Source organism: Pithys albifrons, chromosome Z (assembly GCF_047495875.1).
Source record: "Pithys albifrons albifrons isolate INPA30051 chromosome Z, PitAlb_v1, whole genome shotgun sequence".
Classification (NCBI taxonomy): domain Eukaryota; kingdom Metazoa; phylum Chordata; class Aves; order Passeriformes; family Thamnophilidae; genus Pithys; species Pithys albifrons.
This window is the reverse complement of record NC_092497.1, coordinates 48,778,560-48,799,990: the sequence shown is the minus strand read 5'-3', so window position 1 is coordinate 48,799,990 and position 21,431 is coordinate 48,778,560. Positions and strand designations below refer to the sequence as shown.

The following is a 21,431-nucleotide window of genomic DNA, read 5'->3' as shown; positions in this document are numbered from 1 at the left end:
CGTATATCCTAAGGCCTCAGTTGTGCTGGACATCACAGATCTCCAAGAAGTTTCATATTATTTCAGTAGAAAAGGGTTCATGTCAGAAGCAAAAGGCAGGTCATCTGTTCTGTCTGGATATCACAGCATAAAGAACTTAATCAAATAATTCTTGTATTAGCTTTGTTTCTGACCACAGCATATCTTCTAGAAAGACATCTGGCTAGGACCTGATGACATCAGGAGACAGACAATTCAAGACTGCCTTTGGTCATTTGCTTCAATAATTAATCACCCTGACTGCTATAAGTTTGTGCCTTGTTTCCAAATTGAATTTCCTGCAGCTTCAGATTCTAGCTGCTCCATCTTGTTATGCCTTTCTCAGCTAGATTAAAAAGCCTCTTAAAAACTGATGTTTCTTTCTCATGCACTACATGTGCACTCTAATCACATCAGTACTCAATCTTATTTCTGATCAAATAAACAGATTGAACCTCTTAAGCCTCTGCTTTAACCTGTCGAGGCAGGAATTTACCCCTCCTTCAGTACTGTTTTCTTTCCTCAATAGCTGGCATGAAGAGAGCACTTACTGGGCTTGGAAAAGCAGGACCCTCCAATCTGCTGTTTTAAGCTTGAGGACATTGGGCTTCTTCTCATAGTCTGTTGCCTTGGATGCCAGCGCATGATGCACGCTAACAGCGTTCTTCAGATCTTCCTCAGACAAAGCCTTTTCTGGCTTATATTCATCCTGCAGTAGTTAAGAGGGAGAAAACGGCATCTTATTTCTGCCTGTGCTACTCTTTTTTTCCTTAACCTAGGGAAAAAACCCTTGTTCCACAGTTCACAAATAGCAATAAAGTATATGAACTGAATGCAATCTGACTTGAGCATTTGTGGTTTCTATGACCTTTAACATATCTTCTTTTCTCTTTCTTTCTCTTTTGTTTATCTCTTTCCAAGGGAGAGAAGTAGTTTTGCTACCCTGCTTGATGGGAAGAGAGTTAAACATGAAGTAACCAACTATCACAACAGCTGTGGACTATTTGTCTTCCTTTCAGGAATTCTTCATAACCAGTTCCCTACCTTTACTGCTCAGCTACCTGGGTTCTCAGCCTCCTCTTGTTGACTTCAATTTTTCTCAATTACCTTTGTATGTCCTCCTAGGCAGGCCCTCACACACTGGAGAAGACTCCTTATCAGTCTCCACAAAGCAAATATAGCAAACTCCTTTAAATCTCTCTGCTCAGAGTCTACAAATGGCCAGCAGGTTTTTGACACAGTAACAGTACCACTCCTTGCACCAAATTATAAAAATGGGAGTCAAACTCCTCTTGTGTTGCAAGCATCAGCCTGGAAGCAGTATTTGATCTCCTGAGTGAAACAAACTGTAAAAGGGCATAACCACGATGTAGACACAAGTTCCATGTAAAGCCCACAGGACTATAAATGGCTTGGGAAATCCAGGAGTTTCTTCAAGGAAAAGTCATTTGCCAGCAATGCTACATCACTTTGTTTCTGAAGGACAGGCCAAACCAGCATGTAATTGACTCCATTTCTCCCTCTTAGTACATCACAGAACTCAGTCTCACCTGAAACACACACCAATGTGACAGCAACACAACAGAGGAATAACCCACTGCAGGCGGAGTAACTACTGATCCTCCACTTGAACACAAGTCATGAGATGAGATTTAGCAAGAAACAGAGTGCAGGACACAGAATGTGTGTTAGGATAGTACCAGCTTTAACAGGCAGGGTGGCACCCACCTTGAAGAAGAGCTGGTTAACGCGCATGAATTCATTTACAGGGCTCGGGCAGCACATGGAACAGGATTGCAGCCAGAGACATCTACATGACTCCCAAAGATATCTGTGCTTTTGGCCAGGTTGGCCCGGGGCTTTTCAGGGTGAGTTTCAGTGAATGAGGAGTCACCAACTGTGGTGACCACCTCTCAGAAGGCAGGACAAAGCATCCTGCTCCCCTGCTATGTCTCATCCTTCCTGATGCAGCTTCAGCTCTGCAGGCCTAAAACTTGTCACTGTTTGTCAGACACTTCACCCAAGGAGATTCAGCTATCCAGGAGTCCTGACACACCTCCACCTCAGGCCAGGCAACAGCACGACACACTGCAGGTTTGGCAGGCCCAACAGAAAAGCAGAGCACTACTTCTCACATGATCAAAGGGCAGTCTTCAACCTAAACATCTGCAACATAAGAGATTTTCAAGAGCTAGTAGTGAATTAAGTCAAGTGTCCGTCTTCTCCCTATCTTAAGACTCAGCAAGATGAGACTCAGCAAGATTTAGAGGAATCTTTCTATCATGACAGACTTCATCTATGCTCACTTAGGGCATTTCCTAAACCTTCTTCAAGGAAGATTTGAGGCCAGAGACTCTAGAAGAATAGTCACTGGAGGAGATTATACAAAATCTGACACATTCTCACCTTGAAGATGGAGGAGGCAAGGTTCCACATCGAGCCCCTTTCTTTATTGGTTCAAAAGCTCATTTATTTGGTGGTAGTTTGCGAGGAAATGACTGGCTTCACTGCCCAGGGAGACTGGGAAAACTTTAGAGCCAGGAACTGAACTTAGACAGGCCTCAGAAACATGATATTCTGTCTTTCCTCGAGTTACTGCCTAGAGACAGTGTCAGCTATCACCTAGCCTGTTGCCTTCTAGCTTCCTCTGTGAGTTGCATCCAGTGTTCACAACCTGCTCTGGTGTTCAAACCAGAAAACCTCCACATTTGGGCAGCGCCAGAAGGAATCCTGGCTGAGAAGCCCTTCTTTCCAACAGAAAGTGTTCATGCTAATCCTTGCTAATCCTACCAGATCAGTTAGCTGCAATCTACCGTAACAGCTGGGGCTCTGTCAGCTTCTCCAAAGGCACTGATCAGCATACCAGAAATGTCTTCACATAGTAGGCCAGCCTCAGAGAGCTGTTAAGAATATGAATGTGCTGCCAAAATTCCTTTTCTAAGGCCTTCAACTCTATTTGACTGGTAGGAAATGCTACGGCAGCAGGAACATCCATTTTCTCCTATGCCATCAAGCATGTGCTCTGATGTGCTGACACCAGCATGGAGGTTGAGCTGAAATGGCAGGCAGCTCTCTAAAGTTAGACCAAGACAGTGGCAAGAAATATATACAGAGCCAGAAAGGAACTGTGACTTCTCTGCCAACTGAAGGCTGATTTGAGTGCTGCACACAATGCAATGGTATGCTGAATTCATCTTTCTCACACTCCTGGAGAAGACTTTTCCCACATCCTGCTGACCCACAGTCGGCATGTTTCTAAATCCGTTTTTGATAGACCAGAGAATGACATCTGTCTTTCTATCGGTCAGTGTACCGTGGGTGTGTATCTCCACTCACCTGCATGTGACAGCTGCAAAATTCTCTTTCAGGAAGTCTCATCACTTAACATGTTACATCATTCCAGCCTTCCTCTGTTTTTAAAAAATTTTTAATAGAGGAAATTTGAGAAAAGTTATATAAAAATACCCAGAAGCCTTCAAGACTATAAAGTCACACATCAAAAAAGCAAAGATGTTGCAAACCTCACAACAGAAGAGTCCGAACAAAACAGGAAGGTCCATGTCCTGCACTGCTTGCGCAGACGCACTTTCTAGCAAGGAAGCGAGGTCAGTTTTACATCCTGTCCTTATAAACTTCTCTTTTGTATGCACATCACATCTCATGTCACTCTAGTGAACAGACATTCTGTCAAGCTCCCATTTGCGATTTCCTCTTGCAATGAACAGAGGGCAGGAAATTAACCTTGGCCTGAGGATGCCCAGACACAGGGCCAACATCCCAAACACGTCAGACTTCTCATTTTATATACTACTGTGCAGGCATGTTTAGTTGCCTAATTGTGAATGCTTCCACTGAGCCTCTGGGCTCACTAATTGAGAAACCATCTCTTAAATTGCTCACTTGAAAATAAAACAATATGCAGCACAGGAATTAACACTGGAATAACTCCAATGGAAAAAAAAAAGTAAAATGTGGGCATGGAGCTAAAATTGCCCAGAAAAACTCCCCAGTGACTCTGAAGTGACCATTTACAAAACACTCTCATATACAGACTCTGACAGCCAAACAAGGAGAGCTGGAATGCAAACTGACAGCAGAATTGGGATCACACTGTCCACTGGGGGAATCACAGCTGCTACAAACAATTAACATTTATATTACAGTAGTGTCTTGAGGGAACAGTTGAGTTACAGATAAATAGAGAAAGCAATACTGCAGACGTTTGTACATGTGTTTATGTTCAGTACCTGAATGGTGAGATTTCTCTCTATTCTGCTTGAATATCACTCAGTGCAATGAAACCATCAGCACAGATGTTATCTCCACAAATATACTGACAGTGACAGAAGATGAAAAATGTGTGTGTGCACATGAATGCACCCTGCCCTACAGCACTCTGTAATCAGGAGAGAAGGTGAACAAATACAAGGAAATCCTTTGACCAAGACTACTGCCAGAGCTATGCACTTCTACAAAGAAATCAAGCTGTTTGAAAGTGCCACAGAACTTCCTGAAATTAGGATAATTTATATTGCAAAATGTATATTACAAAACGAAACAACAGATCTGCAACTTTCACTCTAGCAACTTGGTCTAGCTCTGTATTTTAAAATCTTTGCACCCTCACCTTCTGTGATACTACATCCTTAGCAGAGCAAAGTTTATTTAAGTGCTGAAGCAAAGCCCTGGTACCTTCTGGAGCTGAAGAGAAATCAGAGGCTTTTTCATAGCTGCAGCATATGGCTGAGCAGGGTCCAGAGGCACCCTGGGGAGGCTCACAGCTCCCCCATCATTCTTGGAAGGAGTTACTTCCCATCACACCCTTCTGTCAACCTTTTACAGCACCCAAGTAAAAGTCTTGCTTGACAGTTTGCTACAGTAAGACAGTTTCAGCGCAAACATCTTCTGGACCAAGTGGGAGAACGCAGCTTTGCAGAGGACTACCCTTTGCCAGTAAGCACTGAATTCAAATGCTCTGATTAGTGCAAAATACACAAATAACAAACAAATAGGAACAAGAACTCCAACAGTGCATTTCATGCTGCAAAGATGTAGTCATATGTGAAATTACTCTCTTGCTTTTCAAAGCATGGAGGGTGAGATTGGTGAAGGCAGTATTCTGTAGAAAATGTGCATGGTACACCAGCATCTCTACATTTGGTTAAACAGAAAGCATTTTAAACTAATATGCCAGCAATACTCATAAAAATATTTGATTAAGACTCTGAAATAGACAGTATCCTCAGTTCTTTCCCTTATTAATACCCACTTAAATATCAAATAAGAAATTAATTTATGTGTTACAAACAAGGAGCCCTCTTTCTTCTTAGGAATCATGCAGTCTTTCCAGGTGAACACTAATGATGACTTACTAGAGAAATTGAAGGAGATGACTTCATTTCATCTAAGAAAGGGCAAGTACACACCTGCTACAAAGGCCACTTCAGTAAAACCTGGACCTTCTGCCAGTAAGAGAACTTGGGATTCAGCAGACTTGGCTCTAGATTCATGCACTGGCTTTGAGCATATTGCATCCAACTTTCACTCCAAATCTTCCATCCTGACTGCTGATTGTTTTGTCTGTTTCAGGATTTCAGCCCTCTCAAAAAGGTACTGCACCCAGAGCATCTACCTTGTAAATCTCATGCTGTAATAATTTGATCCAAACTACCCTCTTTCTTCTCAGAAAATATCCAGTTGACTCCAATGAAACCAGCAACTTTAAAAAGCCACAGCAGGGGAGGAGGAAACAGCAGTATGTACTTGCTCTCCTGATAGTTGCAAGACACAGTGGAAATGTAAAACAGCTTTCTAAGAAGCGTGCTTCTGCAATACAGTGCAGTCTGGATAAACAGCACCTATCCAAGAATATTTCAACTATATTGGGGAGTAAAAAGCCTTAACAACCTACTTAGCTGGTACCAGTTATTTGATTTTGACAGTTCTCACTCATATGTTGCATTTTATATTCCAACAGCATAGTTAAAAATGTACCATAATAAATTTAAGCTTGTGACAAAAGGCTTGAAGCATTTCCTTTGACTTTTTTTTAGACTTCTTGCTGTCAGGAAGCACATTTTGTTAGAAACCAGTCTGTTCTTGCTTTAGGCAAAAAAGCGCATCCTTTTATCCTTCAATTTTGCAATGAAACAGAAGCTGCACATTCCTACCAAGGCCAAGCTGTTATTCAATTGTTTTGCAGCTGGTCTTGCACACACTGTAGTAAAGCGAAAAGCTGGGAAAGGAGAACAACCTTACAGAAGGGGAAGTCACATGTATGAAATGCAAAGTTAAAAGTAGCCTAGAGGAATGTGTGCAAGACACAGAGAGATGAGGCTGTCTTTGCTGGTGAAGCTGGCTATTATTTACAGCCATGAGAGAAAGCAACGGTATACACTGGAACAGCCAAGGGTGCACATGTGGATGGGACAGTGGACTGAACTTGAAATTACGAAAAGAGAGAGGGTGTCAATAAAAGGATTCGTGCCTGAATGTGTGTGTCAACAGAGTGTCAGGGCAGAGACATCAGCTACGCTGTGCATCGGAGGGAAAGAAGTCTGGAGGTGGGCTGAGGGAGTAGAGAGGATGCCTGCTGACTTACCCTCTTTAGTTAGTTTTCAAAAGACAGTGATTTCCCCTACCTTCTGCAAGTACAGGACGGTTCCCTTCAGCACAGCATAAAAGGTTTTCCAGCCTCGCTTTCCCCGGGGAGCTGCAAAGAAAACAAATGAAAACCCATTTAACTCAGATCCATTTTTACACTTTGTCTAGGCAACAGAAGAGCTACATTAGTCCTGCATTAAACCTCCTTTGTACTATCCTTTTCAAAGGACAATAAAGCTTAGCACAGCATCTGTACATACCTGCTGTGAGAGAGAGTAATACAATAACCCTGACAACAGCCCTGGACTGGATCAGAAAGGGAACAGCAGCAATGCAGAAAGCAGGCCACAGAGACACAGTCTTTGTGCTCTTGTAGGCAGGCAGACACTGCCCATACACAGCCAGGTCTGAGCTCTTCACCATGGTAGTTTTCAGAAAGAAACACTCTTTCTCCAGGCCACAGCAGGCTGGCAGGCACTGCTCAGGATCTAGGGGACACTGCTGAGAAAGCAGCGTCTCTCAAGAGCACCCTTCTCCTTACTGCTGCTGCACACCCTTATTGGCATTTAGAAAGCAGAAGGGTGCCAAATAAAATACTAACTACAAAAACCCACCCCCGAAGCAACCTAAGGTCAGTTAGAGGTTGAAGAACATAACAGAGACAACATATCCAGCCCATGAATTCCTAGAAACAAGCATGGGGAAAAGAAAAAATTCACCTTTAAGGCTGAAGGATCCAGTTTGAAATTCTGGAGCAAGGGAAGAAGGCTATATGGTCACAGTGCCAGAGACCAGAAGACTGCATCGAAGCTCTCTCTCCCCCAAGCACACACCACTGACCTGCATCATTGCCTCTATATTGAAACTAATAACTCAGGCACAACTAAAGCATGACAATCAGAAAAGCATCCCATTCTGATCTGAAGAAAGCAAGTGATGATGAAGAGGTTGCAAGTCCCTTGCTCCAGAGGTTAATCATCCTCATCTTGTATAACAGGCCTCATTTCTTTCTGGCGTTTGCTCAGTTCAGCTTCCAGGCATAGCCCCTCTTACATCCCTCTGCTCTAAGTGCCTAAGTGCTTTAGCCCTCTGTATTTCTGAGAAAACACATCTAAGCATTCTAGTACATCACTTTATAAGAAATCCTGCACAAGCTGATCTCTGCCCTGCAACAACTCTGTTAGGAAATGAAATATGAAAAGGTCTAACTAACTTAACAGAAACCCTGTTTTGTTTTCTTTGCCACTGGAAAGACAGAATGCAACTTTTTTGAGACCTGCATGACAAGGGGACAGATGTCTAAGTTGTACAGGGCCTTCTGAAAACATGGCCCTAATTACATTACTTATAAAAGGGTTATCCCCAAAATGCCAGCATCCAGTGTGCTGAAAAATGAACAATTTTGATATCTATCAGTAAAGAAATATATTTTAGTAAAGGCCACTAGATACGATTCCTTATTAAGGTTAAATAAGCAGATGTTTAATAAAGAGGAATCTATTCAGAGCATCCAGTCATCACAGAGAACCCGGTCAGTTTGATTTTAACATGCCTGTCTGGATTTAGCTGTCCAGCTGTCAGCTTCCATCTTGAAAACACTGAGCTTCAACTGTACCTTCTAAAACACACTAGTAAAATCCATGAACACCGAAGAGCTCAGCCCAACTAGACAGACTGGCAGTTACCAGAAACCCATCATAAAGTCACATTTTGTCTTCAGGATTTAGCCCAACTATGTGAACCATGAGTAGGCAATCATCAACAATGATTGGGGAAAATACAGATGCTCTGAGTAACCTCTGCTGTTTTCAATGCCAATAGAAAACAAATGAAGATACTCAAACAACAAAACACACACAGGTGAATCAGAGGCCCTTGATAATTAGTGCAGGACAAACAGAAGTAGGATAAGAAGAAAAGAGGATAATTAAAGTAAGTAAGAGACCTGGCAGGATTATTACAAAAAAGGGGCAGAGAGGAACTGCATAGTAAAAAGCTGGCTGTTGCCAAAAGCTGCTGTGCTTCACTGGGTATGGGATCCAAGGCTGGGAAAGTAGGGAAGGGAATGGTTACAGCACCTTCCAAGCAGAGGTAAACAGCCTTTCTTCAAAGACAGACCCAGAGGGGAGGGGAGATTTGGAAGAATCTGGTATCACATAAGGAAATAGAGAATTATGGAATTACTGCAGAACAGTAACTGTAATTCACTTGAATTTGTTCTCACTTCTGTAAACCATGGTATTAATTTTCTTTTAGCACAAAAAATTCACACTGCTTTGCCATATCACATAACTTATTATGCTCATGCATTAGAGCTGCTGCAAATGGGACTGAGCATTGTAAATCCTGACCTAACGGTGAGAGTGAGATAATCTGATTGCTGCGTTGTTTGTTATTGCTGCAATTTTCCCTAATGAAGCAGCACTATTTGTCTTGAAAAGCACATGGGTTCACTGGTAAGTAGCATTGTGCAGACATAACAAGGAAATAACATGTAAAGAGTGAAAAAATACTCACTTTTTTTTCCGTCCATATCTGCATGGATTTTCCGAGCCAAAAATCCAGTTTTATACACAGCAGCATTGGGGTCGTGAGGGATGTCCAGGAATGGGTTATTTGAATTGCCAATTCGACTGATGGCCTTTGTCTGGTTCCCATTATCCTTTTCATCTGTACCATCTGAATGAGACTTTTTTTTCTCTTCCTCATCCCTTAAAAAGTAGTGAGAATAAAGCATAAACGATGGACTGACCAGCAAAGTTTCTTCAAAATTCCTGAATGCTCCTTGTGAAAACATACCTCTCTCTTTACAGGGGCCTTTTTTAAGAGAGAAACCTAGATGTATGCCAAAACACAGCTGTATCATAGCAAACTTCAGTTCACTTACTTCACCAGCACAGAAGTCAGATTTTCAGTAAAGTTTCCGTAACAGTCTCAAAAGACAAAACTTCAAGAGCGTTCTGTGACCTCCAACATCACCTATTTTTAATTCCACTTATTTGAGTGCTAAATTGGGAAATATTTCCCTGCTGGAGTCACCTGAAAAATCTCCATTAGCTTCATGAGATGAAAAGAATCAGATTACTACAGATCACTACAGCTTATCCCTTAACATAGCATATGAAACACTGACTGTACCTCCTTTTCTCATTTTCCTCTAAAGAATAGCATAAAAGGAGTAATATAAAAATATAGACTACCCTAGGTGAATTATGTTATCTGTATTTTGGAAACAAAATGCTGTTCAAGAATGTTACTTATTACTTATTAGGGCAATGTATTCAACATAGCTCTTGAGGACAACAATGCAACCCATTTCAGCAAGTCACCATCATCACCTGACTAAATGCCTTTTTGCCCATCACAGGCAAAGAGTAAAAAGGACTAGGCAATGTGGAAAACAAAGGGTGTCCATAACAACTGAAGGACAATGATTTTCAGAGAACTGGCCACTGAATCTAGGTGGATGGTGCATCTGGAGGAACGACAGCTAGTGTCAAGATTACAGAGCAGCCCTTTGTCCTCCAAAGTCCACATACATTCCTCTCCAGGTTACTAGGAAAGGTGTGTCAGGGAGGACAAAGGCAGTCATTGGAAAACAATGGTTCTCCTAAGACAAGTATCTGATTAAAAAAAAAATTATCATTTGAGCATAATGGTAGGTAATATTGCCAGCCCATAGGGGGTGGGTTTTAAGCTGCTGTGTCTCACTGGACCCAGATGATTAGCAGAGAGCAAGCTCAGGCAGACCTTCCAATCATATGTACATGCTCAAAGGCATGTATTAAATGAAGATCAGCATGGCATATGTCCATCCAGAAGCTCCTTTACGGGCACACTGCTATCATGCCTGTTTATGGGAATGCCCATTTTGAAAGAAATGTCCTCCAGCAACTGCAGGCTAGAGCAACAACCTGTGTTACCCTGAGCTCTACTAAATGGAGGCTCATCAGGGACCTTATCACTCTCTACAACTACCTGAAAGCAGGTTGTAGCAAGGCGGGGATCAGTCTCTTCTCCTAGGCAACTAGTGGCAGGACAACAGGACACTGGCTCAAGCTGCACCAGGGGAGTTTCAGGTTGAACATCAGGAGGAATTTCATCACTGAAGGGGTGGTTAAGCAGTGGTAGGGGCTGCCCAGGAAAGTGGTGGAGCCACCATCCCTGGAGGTGGTAAAGAAATGACTGCACATGGCACGTAGTGCTATGGCCTAGTTGACAAGGTGGTGTTCAGTCAAAAGTTTGACTGGATAATCTTGTAGGTCTTTTCTGAACTAGATGATTCCAAATTAAATTAACTGGTCTTCTGGGGAATAACTTAGTCTGAGGAGAGAAAAGGATAACAGACTGGTTTGACCATAAGGAAACCAAATCCAGAAACATGGAGGCTGTATTAGTGAACTCTGCAGTACCACGGAATGTTCACAAACATTTGATTTTCATCACCTGACACTAGATTATGATTGCCATGGTCTCAGCCCAGCACACTCCCAGATGATTTCCAGACACCATTGCAGAATCAGCAAAGTCAAGGACCACCCTAACAGGCAGTGTGGAAATAAAGGTCTCCTTTTGGAGGATACAACTTTTAAACAGTGTGGATACAGATGCTACACACTGGCATTTGTTCTGAGAGTCACACAAAGGTGCCAGACAATTGGTTTAATTGCAGAGATATAGTCAAGGAGGTATACCATACCTTCACATGGTTGTCAGGCAAGGTCTCCTGATTAAGGGGAACAAAACTTTCACTTGAAGACCTGATTCCTATAAGGGAGAGCAGTCCTTACATCTTTCAGCCTATTGATATGTGCTCTCTCACTCTAGAACAGAAAGTTCTGCAAAACTTTTAACTGGTTAAAGCAGTAAAGGACTTCTTCATGTATGCTTTGGTTGAAGTCCTCTTCCAATGAAAAAAGTGTAGTCATTTAAGAATTTTGTTTGTCCCTGCCCATGCTATGTCTACTACACTCACAAGCTGCTGATAAATCTGAATCATTGTGTGACATGTGTTTCTTAAATATATGTCCATTTCAAGATCAAATTCTCTCAACACAAGTCTACGGCACTTAGTCCAGACTACAATCTCTCGAAGAGCGTAAGCACTCAGGTTGATTGTCATACAGAAGTGCCTTGTGATTTCTGGGATCTCAGCCAAGGACACTGGATTTCTCCTTGAAAGCAGAGACCTACTGCAGTAAACGGCTTAGCAATTTTTTGGAATAAGCTGTCTCCTTTGGAGCTATGGGAGTGAATTATTGCATACTGATCAACTGTCCTGTGGAAATATACCAACAACCTTAACCAAGCAGCCACAGGTGGTGTGATGAGCAATCCTGAAGGATCCTGAACACTATTAAGTGCTGGGAGCAGTGCTCCTAAAGTCAGCAACTCTGGCACAGCTATTAAAACAGGAATTATTTATAAGACAAGGTGAATAAGGACAAAATGGCATCTGTTGTCATGGCTGCTGGTAGCATTCAACAAACCTTTAAATGGTCCTTTCATCTATCATGAAAATATGACATTATTGAGACTCAAAGATTTTGGCATTTCTGAGAGCTGAGCGTGCTCTGACAACACGCATGAGGTCCAGATGCACGAGTCAATCCGCAAGTGGCAATAAAGAGAGCTAGACAGGCAGGTAGGACTCATTACAAACAAGAAATAGATGAAAACTGGAGGATCTGAGACTCACTTCTTCAAATACTCCATGTTGCTTCAGTGGTCAAGCATAAGAAGAAACAGGACAATTGGGAGGAGTGTCTAAGTAGCAGAAAATTTCAACTGACTAGCATTGAGTAGGCATCCTCCAAAGCTGGCTGAATAGATAGGTCCTGGATACTCCATCATGGATGTAACAATTCAAGCTTACTCCTCACAAGCCTTTAACATACATTTGCAAGGAAGAACTGTAGAAAATTCAGCAGGCCTCTGGGTACATAAACCTGCACATGGATCTTTGTCTGAAACCCTAGCCTGTAGAGAATGTGACTACTTCTGTAGCCTCAGATGGCTCTCACAGATCATTCAAGTCCTGTAACATCCCCAGTGTGAAGGTCTTCAGTGATGGGACGGCAGGAATTAGTGGGTGTGGTCTCTGTGCAGGTATGTCCAGAGTCATGGATGTGGTGTCACACAGACATAGCTCAGGTTCTTTTTAAGGGCAGAATGGGTGCCTCTCCTTTCCATTTCATACAAAAAGTAGCACAATCCTTCTGCCTTTGGTAGGAAAAACCACACAATAGGTCCAACACACCTTTCGATTGCAAAACATCATGAGGGTTCACTTAGGTTTGCAGAATTCTTAAGAGATTTTCTGTCTTTGATTAGCAGAGGAACATTATTCCTGGCTCTGGGCCTAGAACTGTTTTCTCTGGTAAGCCCCCTCTGATGATTGCAAGGGGTTGACAGCTAGGAAACCTCTTGTATGTCCCACTTTCCATCCACAGGAAACGGGACCTACAGTGTTTCTACTCCGCAGGGTACTGGTAACAGAAAAGGGCTACCATCTGTAGAGTTTCTCCAAGACTCTGCCTATGGCACATGATATTTGCAAGGTTTCCCAAAAGAAAGACCTTCAGTTCCACCTCCCTAAATATGTCTCACTGGAAAAGGACCTGCAGACAAAGCAGCAACCAGCACTCTGGCTGCCCATGAGAACCAGCACATCAAAGCCAGGATCTGCTTTCTGTATCACTTGAAGTCACAGTGTTGAAGCAGTAATGTTTTCCTTTCCACAATCACTGACAAGTAGAAAGGGTTTGCCTCTTATTCTTAAACACACATATGGAAAAAACATAAAAATGCAGATGTTGCCATTTTTGTGAAGAAATATATTTTTTGCCTGTTCCCTAAAAGGGAGTTCCATTTTTGTCTTCTGGGAGAAAAGCACCAGTTTTCTCAGTAACAAAAACATTTCTGTACTCTCTATAGTCTGATTTGATGTTCTGCCTTGGAAAACTTTGAAGTCACTAAGCTGGAAAGATGGGGTCAAGCCCTTAATTTTTAAGTCTGCTCAGTCTCTGCATTTGTTCAAATTGCAAACTTGCATGGCATGGCATTGAAAAAAATTCAGATTTGTAACATATGCATCTGTGGAACTGACAGCATCTGTATTGGGAAATTGCCTTGAAAGAACTTTTGGCATCTTTCCCAATGGGAGTGGGAAGAAAGGAGATCCAGGTGAATACCACCTGACCCCCCTTTAAAACCAATCAAGAGGGTGATAAACAGGAAGCATCCTAAAACTTTGGAGACAAAGAGTTAATTATAAAGGGGAGAGAGATTTCTCAGTTTGACCTAGAAAAAGGTGAGCTTCAGCACAGACGTCTTTGTAACTACTCTGATCTCAGCATCACAGTTTGATTTGGTAGCGTCCCTTTCCCACCATCACTGTCTCAATGACCTGTTTTGTTTTGTCTGAAAGGAGGTAATTTTTCACTGTGGTCCAGAAACACAAAAAAGAATATACCATGTCTATCTCTAAACTTCTCTGGAAAAACCCTCTATCATCAACTAGTTGAAATCAAGTGACTCCCCTGAAAACTAACTGTTCTGCTGTGAGAAAGCTTTCAGCATACAGCTGGCTCAAATGCAGCCATTTGGCTTTAGCAATTTTGTAAGCATTGCTTTGAGTTTCCGTATGTTAATTCTAGATCACCTATTTTAAGATGATGATTTATTATTCCTATCACCTTTAACAGAAAACAGACATAGTATTACAAACAATGGAGAACAATAATGTTTACCACCACATTTCCATGTAGACATCATGCATATATAAATATATAAAATTTATTTAGCTCTGGCATCTTTGTAATCAAATTGATTTTTCTTTTCTAGCTCAAAGATGATGATGATCAGAGTGAAAGCTAAATGATGGAAAACATCTACAAAACTTAGGATATTGTATTATAGACAATGGGATTAAAGGGATGTTGGGAGGCCAGCCAATCCATCTCTAAGGTTAGATCCACTCTTCCTAACCTATTCCAGACAGAATAACCAGTTCACAAAAACCTTCAATGAAAGCACTTCTGTCGTTCATCCAGGCAAATCTGTGCTCTCGTTTAAAAGGCTCATTACTAGAATGCTTTTCCAAAGGTTAATCCCAAACTTCCCTTGTTTCAAATTTAAGCCCATCCACTAGGGATATGAGAATAATTCACCTTTGGGGTATGCAGTGTGGGGCAGAAGTGTGCTTTCAGGATTGCACACTCACCAGTTCAGAGCAAGTTCCAGGTCAGATTGCTTTATTTTACAGATCATGGTATGTGATTCACTTTAACTTTGTGGAGAACTTGAGCTTGGCACTACTACAGAAGACGAACTGTAATGCAATTCTCTGTTCAGAGCTGTACTTGTGCTTTCCTGTTCATAAAGGATGAACGAATACTCCTACTGAAAGTCTCTGGAGCCCATCTGCTGATTAAGGTGTCACTTCTCTTGACTACAAAATTGGAGTCAATAGTAGCCTTTTCTTTGTGTGGGCTTTGGATCAAACTGTAATTCTACTGGAAATGTACAGCAAACCATTTAAGATGATGACACACCTAACTCACAAGTAATAAGATAAGGATTGAGGTAATAGTCTTTCCCCCTCTTCTGTATCATCATTACCCTTTCCTGTCTACAGACTTATTGATAGCCATTAATCCACATAATGCACTTCCAGAGTAGCTCCTAAACCCTCACTTAGCCCATGAGAGTCTTGGAATCAAAAAGGGATTCTGGTTAGAGAAGAGGCAGTCCTTCAACATGCTAGCATTGCAAGGAAGCTTATACTGAGTTTTGCAGTCCTGTCTTCACCTTTGACTTACTTCACACTTCTTCGCCTGCCAACAGCATCAGGAAAGCAAAGGAATAATCTTTGGAAGAGAGAGTGGATCTCCCTCAGTCTCATCACAGCAAAACTGACTATGTCTCCTTTCTGTTCAGCTTTCTCTGCAGATCACAACAGCAGAGCAAGAGAGTTATGTGCCTCCTCCCTCTAGTTCAGGCAGCCCCAGGGCTCCTTGGGTTATTACTTTACACCAACCACACCTCTGTGTAAAAGTGAGGAGAAACATCTTCACACACCCCCTTCCAGCTAGTACTTTCAGCTTTAAAGGTAAAGGCACACTGGCTATGCCCAAAATAAGTTTTGTTTCTCATTATGGAAAGTAATTGTCACATCAGTCCCAGTTATCTGTCAATTTCAGACAGGAAAAGACAACTGGCATCTTCAAGCATTCTCCTGTGAGAAGGTGGCAAATTCTTATTTGAGGAAGAGTCTGAATTCTCCCATTTCCAGCCTGCTTGCAATTTTCTTCCAAATAAAGGACATGGAATAGACTACATAAATGCCAAAGCAGTTGCCATCTATACAGGAGCAAGCTATCTCATAAATCACCTTGACTGAAGTTCATAGGAGCAGAGCCAGCCATGAGTCAGTTCCCACCTGGAGGCTGCTCAAGTGTATTAGACACGGTATGGTTTCTTTGCAAAAGCTGTAGGAAAATTCTGACATAGAAAAAGTCACATAATGGATTCCGCTGGGTCTAAAGTACCTGTCAAGGGTCTGGCAAACAGCTCTGGTGTGACATGTAAGATTCACACAGCACATTCCAGGTCCAACACACAGTCTGGCAAAATGCCTCCCATCATGATTTTTATGACATTCATTAGAGATGGCACTTTTTGCTGATTCCCCTCAGCTGATTCCCCTTTTTTATTACACTGACATTACCTAACAAACATCTGAACTGGGACTGCAATCCCAGTTAAAACCAGCAGCCCATCGTAAGTAAGGTTACACACCCTGAGAAGAAACTCATTTGCAGATTATGAACTTAAAACAAGGACGATCGGAAGCCAATTGGCCTGCAAGGCCTAGAGCAGTTGCTAGGACTTTCAGCATAAATGGTGCTGGAGCATGCACTCCAGACATGTAAATGCATGCAGGGAAATATCTTGTATAGCCAAAATAGACAAAAGACATCACTTTTCTATTTTAAGCCAAAATCCATTGTTTTACAAGTGGGAAGATCTTAAGGGGACCCTTCTACTCTTTGCTGGCACAACTAGACGACATGAAAACTAAGCACAGAGAAAGCCAATTTAACATAATCAGAAATAGAAGCTTTTCTTGTCTGAAGTATTTCCATAGCTAACAAGTGTTAGCTTGTTGAAACCAGGTAGGGATTGGGGGGATAATCAGACTTTGTCCAATTTATCATCTTTCATATTAGGCTTGTCAGGTTATCCATAGTTAATCAGGAGACAAACCAAGACAATAAACCAACAGCAGGAAACTCAATCCAAGATGTGTGTTTCTATTCAGTGGTTCTGACACAATGTACAGAAAGATAAAGGAGAAGTCAACTTCTGTTTTATTTATGCAGTCATAGAACAACAGAGGATTTAATTTCTCTCTTTTCAGGTTGAAGTTTCCTACTAAATGAAATGTTCTCTTTCCTTACAAATGTAGTTGGCTCCTATCATTAACAACTCCCCTTGCTGAAGAAACAGATGAGGCTGTGTTGCCAGGTCATTCATTACCAGAAAAGCAAACTCATTACGTACACTGGCTATCTTCTACAGGCTTTGGAGCCCACACAGATGGTGACATAGGAGATATAAACAGATTATTACAAAGGTACTATTTTTAAGCTCCTAATTTCTACACAATATACTTACACTGCCCATTCCAGCTTCTCATTCTTGATTGAATTGTAGAGGGCCTGCAAAGGGAGAGAAATGAGATGGAATTATTGCTTGACTCCTGTTACATGTGCATATGTTGAGGACATAATACACATATGTAGAGGAAAGGTAACCTAATATCAGCAAGCAAGCTGCCTCTGATCTAGAAAGTATGATATCTGCCCATAGCAATGCAAAAATCTGAAGCAGAAATCTCACCTGAAGAAAAAATACTAAATGCAGGTGTTGAGATTACAGTCATTTCCTCAAGCAGGTTTTTGAGGTTTGTGGTTTTTGCCATTTTAAAATCACAGAATCATATAAAGGCCTGGGTTGGCAGGCACCTTAAAGATATCTAGTTCCAACACCCCCGCCCCATGGACAGGGACACCTTCCCCTAGACCAGGTGGCCCAGAGCTCCATCCAGCCTGGCTTTGAACACTCCCAGGGATGAAGCATCCACAACTTCTCTGGGCAATCTGTTCGAGTGCATCACCATGCTTACAGTAAAGAACTTTTTCCTAGTATCTAGTCTAAATGTACTTTCTTTCAGTTTGAAGGCACTCCCCCTTGTCCTGTCACGACTTGTAGCTCCCTTCAGGTACTGGAAGGCTGCAATTAGGTCACCCCTAAACCTTCTCTTTTCCAGGCTGAACAATGTCAATTCTCTCAGCCTTTCTTCATAGAGAGGTGCTACATTCATCTAACCATTCTGATGGCCCTCCTCTGGACTTGCTCCAACAGGTCTATGTCCTTCCTGTGCTGGAGACCCCAGAGCTGGATGCTGTGTTCCAGAAGGAATCTCACCAGAGCAGGGGGGCAGAATCTTCTCCCTTGCCCTGCTACCCCCACAGCTTCAGATGTGGCCCAGGATACAAGTGGCTTTATGGGCTGTTAAGTTCACATTGTTGGGTTATGTCCAGCCTCTCACCCACCAACACCTGCAAGCTGCTCTCAAACAGTTCATCCCCCAGCCTGTACTGACACTGGGCATTGCCCCGACCCAGGTGCGGCACCTTGCGCTTACTCTTGTTAAAACACATGATATTCCCATAGGCCCACTTCTTCAACTTGTCCAGGTCCCTCTGGATGGCATTCTGTCCTTCAAGTGTGTCAGCAGCACCACTCAGCTTGGTGTCATCTGTAAATTTGCTGAGGTTGCACTCAATCCCTTCATCTATGTCGTTAATGAAGATATAATAACACTGGTCACAATATGAACCCCTGAGGGACAGCACTTGTCCATTGGGACTCAGAGACATTGTCCACTACCCTCTGGATGTGACCATCCAATCACTTCCATACCCATCTAACAGTCCAGCTATCAAACCCATCTCTCTCCATTAAGGGAGAAGGATTTTGTAGGGGACTGTGTCAAAGGCTTTACAGAAGTCCAGATAAATGACATATGTAGCCCTTGCCTTGCCTACTGATGGAGTCACTCCATCATAGAAAGCCACTAGGTTGGTCAGGCAGGACTTGCGCTTGGTGAAGCCATGATGGCTGTTTCAGATGACCTTCCTGTCCTACATGTGCCTTACCACAGCTTCTAAGAGGATCTGTTCTGTGACCTTCCCAGGCACAGAGGTGAGGCTGACAGGCTGGTAATTCCCAAGATCCTTCCTTGCACCCTTTTTAAAGATGGCTACAATGCTTCCTCTTTTTAAATCACCTGGGACTTCCCCTGACTACCATGACTTTACAAATATTGTGGAGAAAGCCTTGGTAACTGCATTATCCAGTTCTCCCAGGACTCTGGGATGGATCTCACTGGGTCCCATTGACTTGTGTATGGTCAGGTTCCTCAGGTGGTCATGAAACTTTACTTACAGTTTGCAAAAGCCACAAGACTACGGCCTTGAAATTCAAGGTTCAGTTTAAATCCTGATACTCAGTGAGACCTTTTTGTCAATGACTTTAATGGGGTCAATATTTCACCATTAAGTTACCTATGCCATGATATCTACCCAAAGTCCCTGAGCCTCACAGATGCCTGAATGCTTTTCCAGACACACACCTAAAAATTAATATGTTCAGTTTCCACTTGCAAACCAGAAAATTAATGATAAGCAGCTTTTGTGCTTGAAGATCAATATTTTGGAGTGCTGTCTGCTAACATCCTTCATATTTCAATTCATAGGAAAGGTGCCAGTAGGTCTGACACCAAAAGTAACAGTTCTTTTGTTGATACAGGCCTGTAAAAACAAGGGTCTGAAGGCAAACTTAAGCCTGGGTGAGTATCAGACAGCTGGGATGGATTTTGAGAGGAAGTACGTACATCAGTTGGATGAGTATGTCTTATTTCAGCCCTCCAGCAGCTGATGTATAGAATAGTTTAATGCTTGGTATTACTAGAAGCTAATGGAGTCCTTCAAATAGGTCACTTGACTCAAGTGATGTATTTTGGTATGGAATGTCCCCGATTCTCACACTTATGATCCACATTTGTAATTCACCTTATATACATAGCTAGATTTACTCCCTCTGACACATAACTCCTACACAGCCTCAAAATATGTTAACATGTAGAAGAACTGTTGATGCACATGATTACCAAAAAGTAGCACATTAAGTATGAACAAGCCTGAAAATCACATACTATAATAGCTATGACATGCTCAACAGAAACAGTGATATTCAGATAGCCTTAACAACGACCCCTCCCCCCCAAAAAATTCAGAAAACCGCAAAGTTGAAATTAGTTTTGTGCATATGCCACTGTTGAATTGGGATGAGCAGTCTCATGAGCATATCCCACTATTCATCCTGTGATCCACTGGCTCCTTTCCAAATCTTAAAGTCTTATTTGAAGATCCTTAATATTCCATTTTGTGGAAATATGGCTTAACTGAACCGTACACTAGCAGGTCAAACGTACGGGTACAATTCCCTCAACTTTTAGTCACACTGTACCAAAAATGTAGGTTTCTCAGAGCAATGCAACAGATACGAATATGAACACCAGGAATAATCATGCCCCATCTTACTTATACTGAGCTAGCAAAGAGAGGTCCTCACCACTAACTGGGCTTCCCTGTGCCACTCACAACAATATGATGAAATATTTCCAACTCTAGAGTTTCTACTATTTGTATATATCCTATCTTCTCCAAACTTTCTTAAAGAGCTCAGTACCAAAGGCAAACAGCCAAAGGTGAAGGGAAGGCCATTTCAGGCAATTGGCAGGCATTCTGCTTAATTTTCAGGTGAGAGCTATCAGGAGATTTTAAGATCACTCTGCAGGAAGAAAACAAAAGAGAGAGCCAGTATTTCTCCTAACATGCTGCCAGCAGTCATCAGAATTAGACATACCGCCATTTTTCTGCAAAAGTTTATCTTATACTACTCCCCTGGGGTTACCCAGTATTTTCTACTAGAAGCCAGTATGTTTCTAAACATTCAGCCAAAGCTCCTCTCTTTTTCTTTGACTTGTTCTTATCTTCCTGCTATGATTAAAATATCTCTTACATTGTAAGTCAGAAAACTACTTCCAAACAAAAGGCATAGTGGCTGCATACTTTCCCCAGATGCTGCCACATTTTTTCAGAAGCAGCACTTTTTTTTCCTCAGCTGGCTGAATGAGTTTTTGAAACAGCAAAAACCCAGCTTGGGGAAACACATTTGTTGTTCTCTGGCCAAAATGCCTACAAGATTGGGTCACAACCTCTGAAAATGAACACCAGCTCTGTGCAGTACTGCTTTTTATGAGATTTCACTGCTTAAGAAATCTCTAGAGATCACTACAATCAAAGACCAGGACACACAAAAGCAGCAGTACAGATTGATGCAGGAACAACAAATGCCCCAGGCTTTTGCCTTGTGAAAATTGACATGTGTTTGTCCCAATCTTTACTAATGAGCCAGAATCCCTCTTCCTTCTTTAGGGAGCTACAGACCCCAACCCAGTCATACGCCATAGATTTGATGAAGGACACTGAGCCCCACAGAACATCAAATTTAGCCTGTTGGAAAGTCTCTGCTACTTACAAAACAGAAAAAACCCTAGAGAGTGTATCCACAGCCTAGGCAGCGGTATACAGGGCATGTTCAGTGTGTCTACCAAGCATGTTCACTGAGACCTCAGCAAGCAGATCTCTCAATGGATGCAGACACATGAGTTCTCA

General features: G+C 42.1%; 1 protein-coding gene across 4 annotated transcripts in view; it reads right to left on the bottom strand.

Moving 5' to 3' along the window:
* PSD3 (pleckstrin and Sec7 domain containing 3) overlaps positions 1–21,431 on the bottom strand; it is a 116,865-nt gene that overhangs the window by 19,350 nt on the left and 76,084 nt on the right. For all 4 annotated transcript variants that reach the window (XM_071580864.1, XM_071580865.1, XM_071580866.1 and 1 more), the window contains 4 exons: positions 17,302–17,345; positions 9,139–9,332; positions 6,660–6,730; positions 570–727 (listed from right to left, as the gene is read on the bottom strand). In XM_071580864.1, coding sequence (XP_071436965.1) covers positions 570–727; positions 6,660–6,730; positions 9,139–9,332; positions 17,302–17,345 — 467 coding nt within the window. The remainder of the gene's footprint in view (positions 1–569; positions 728–6,659; positions 6,731–9,138; positions 9,333–17,301; positions 17,346–21,431) is intronic.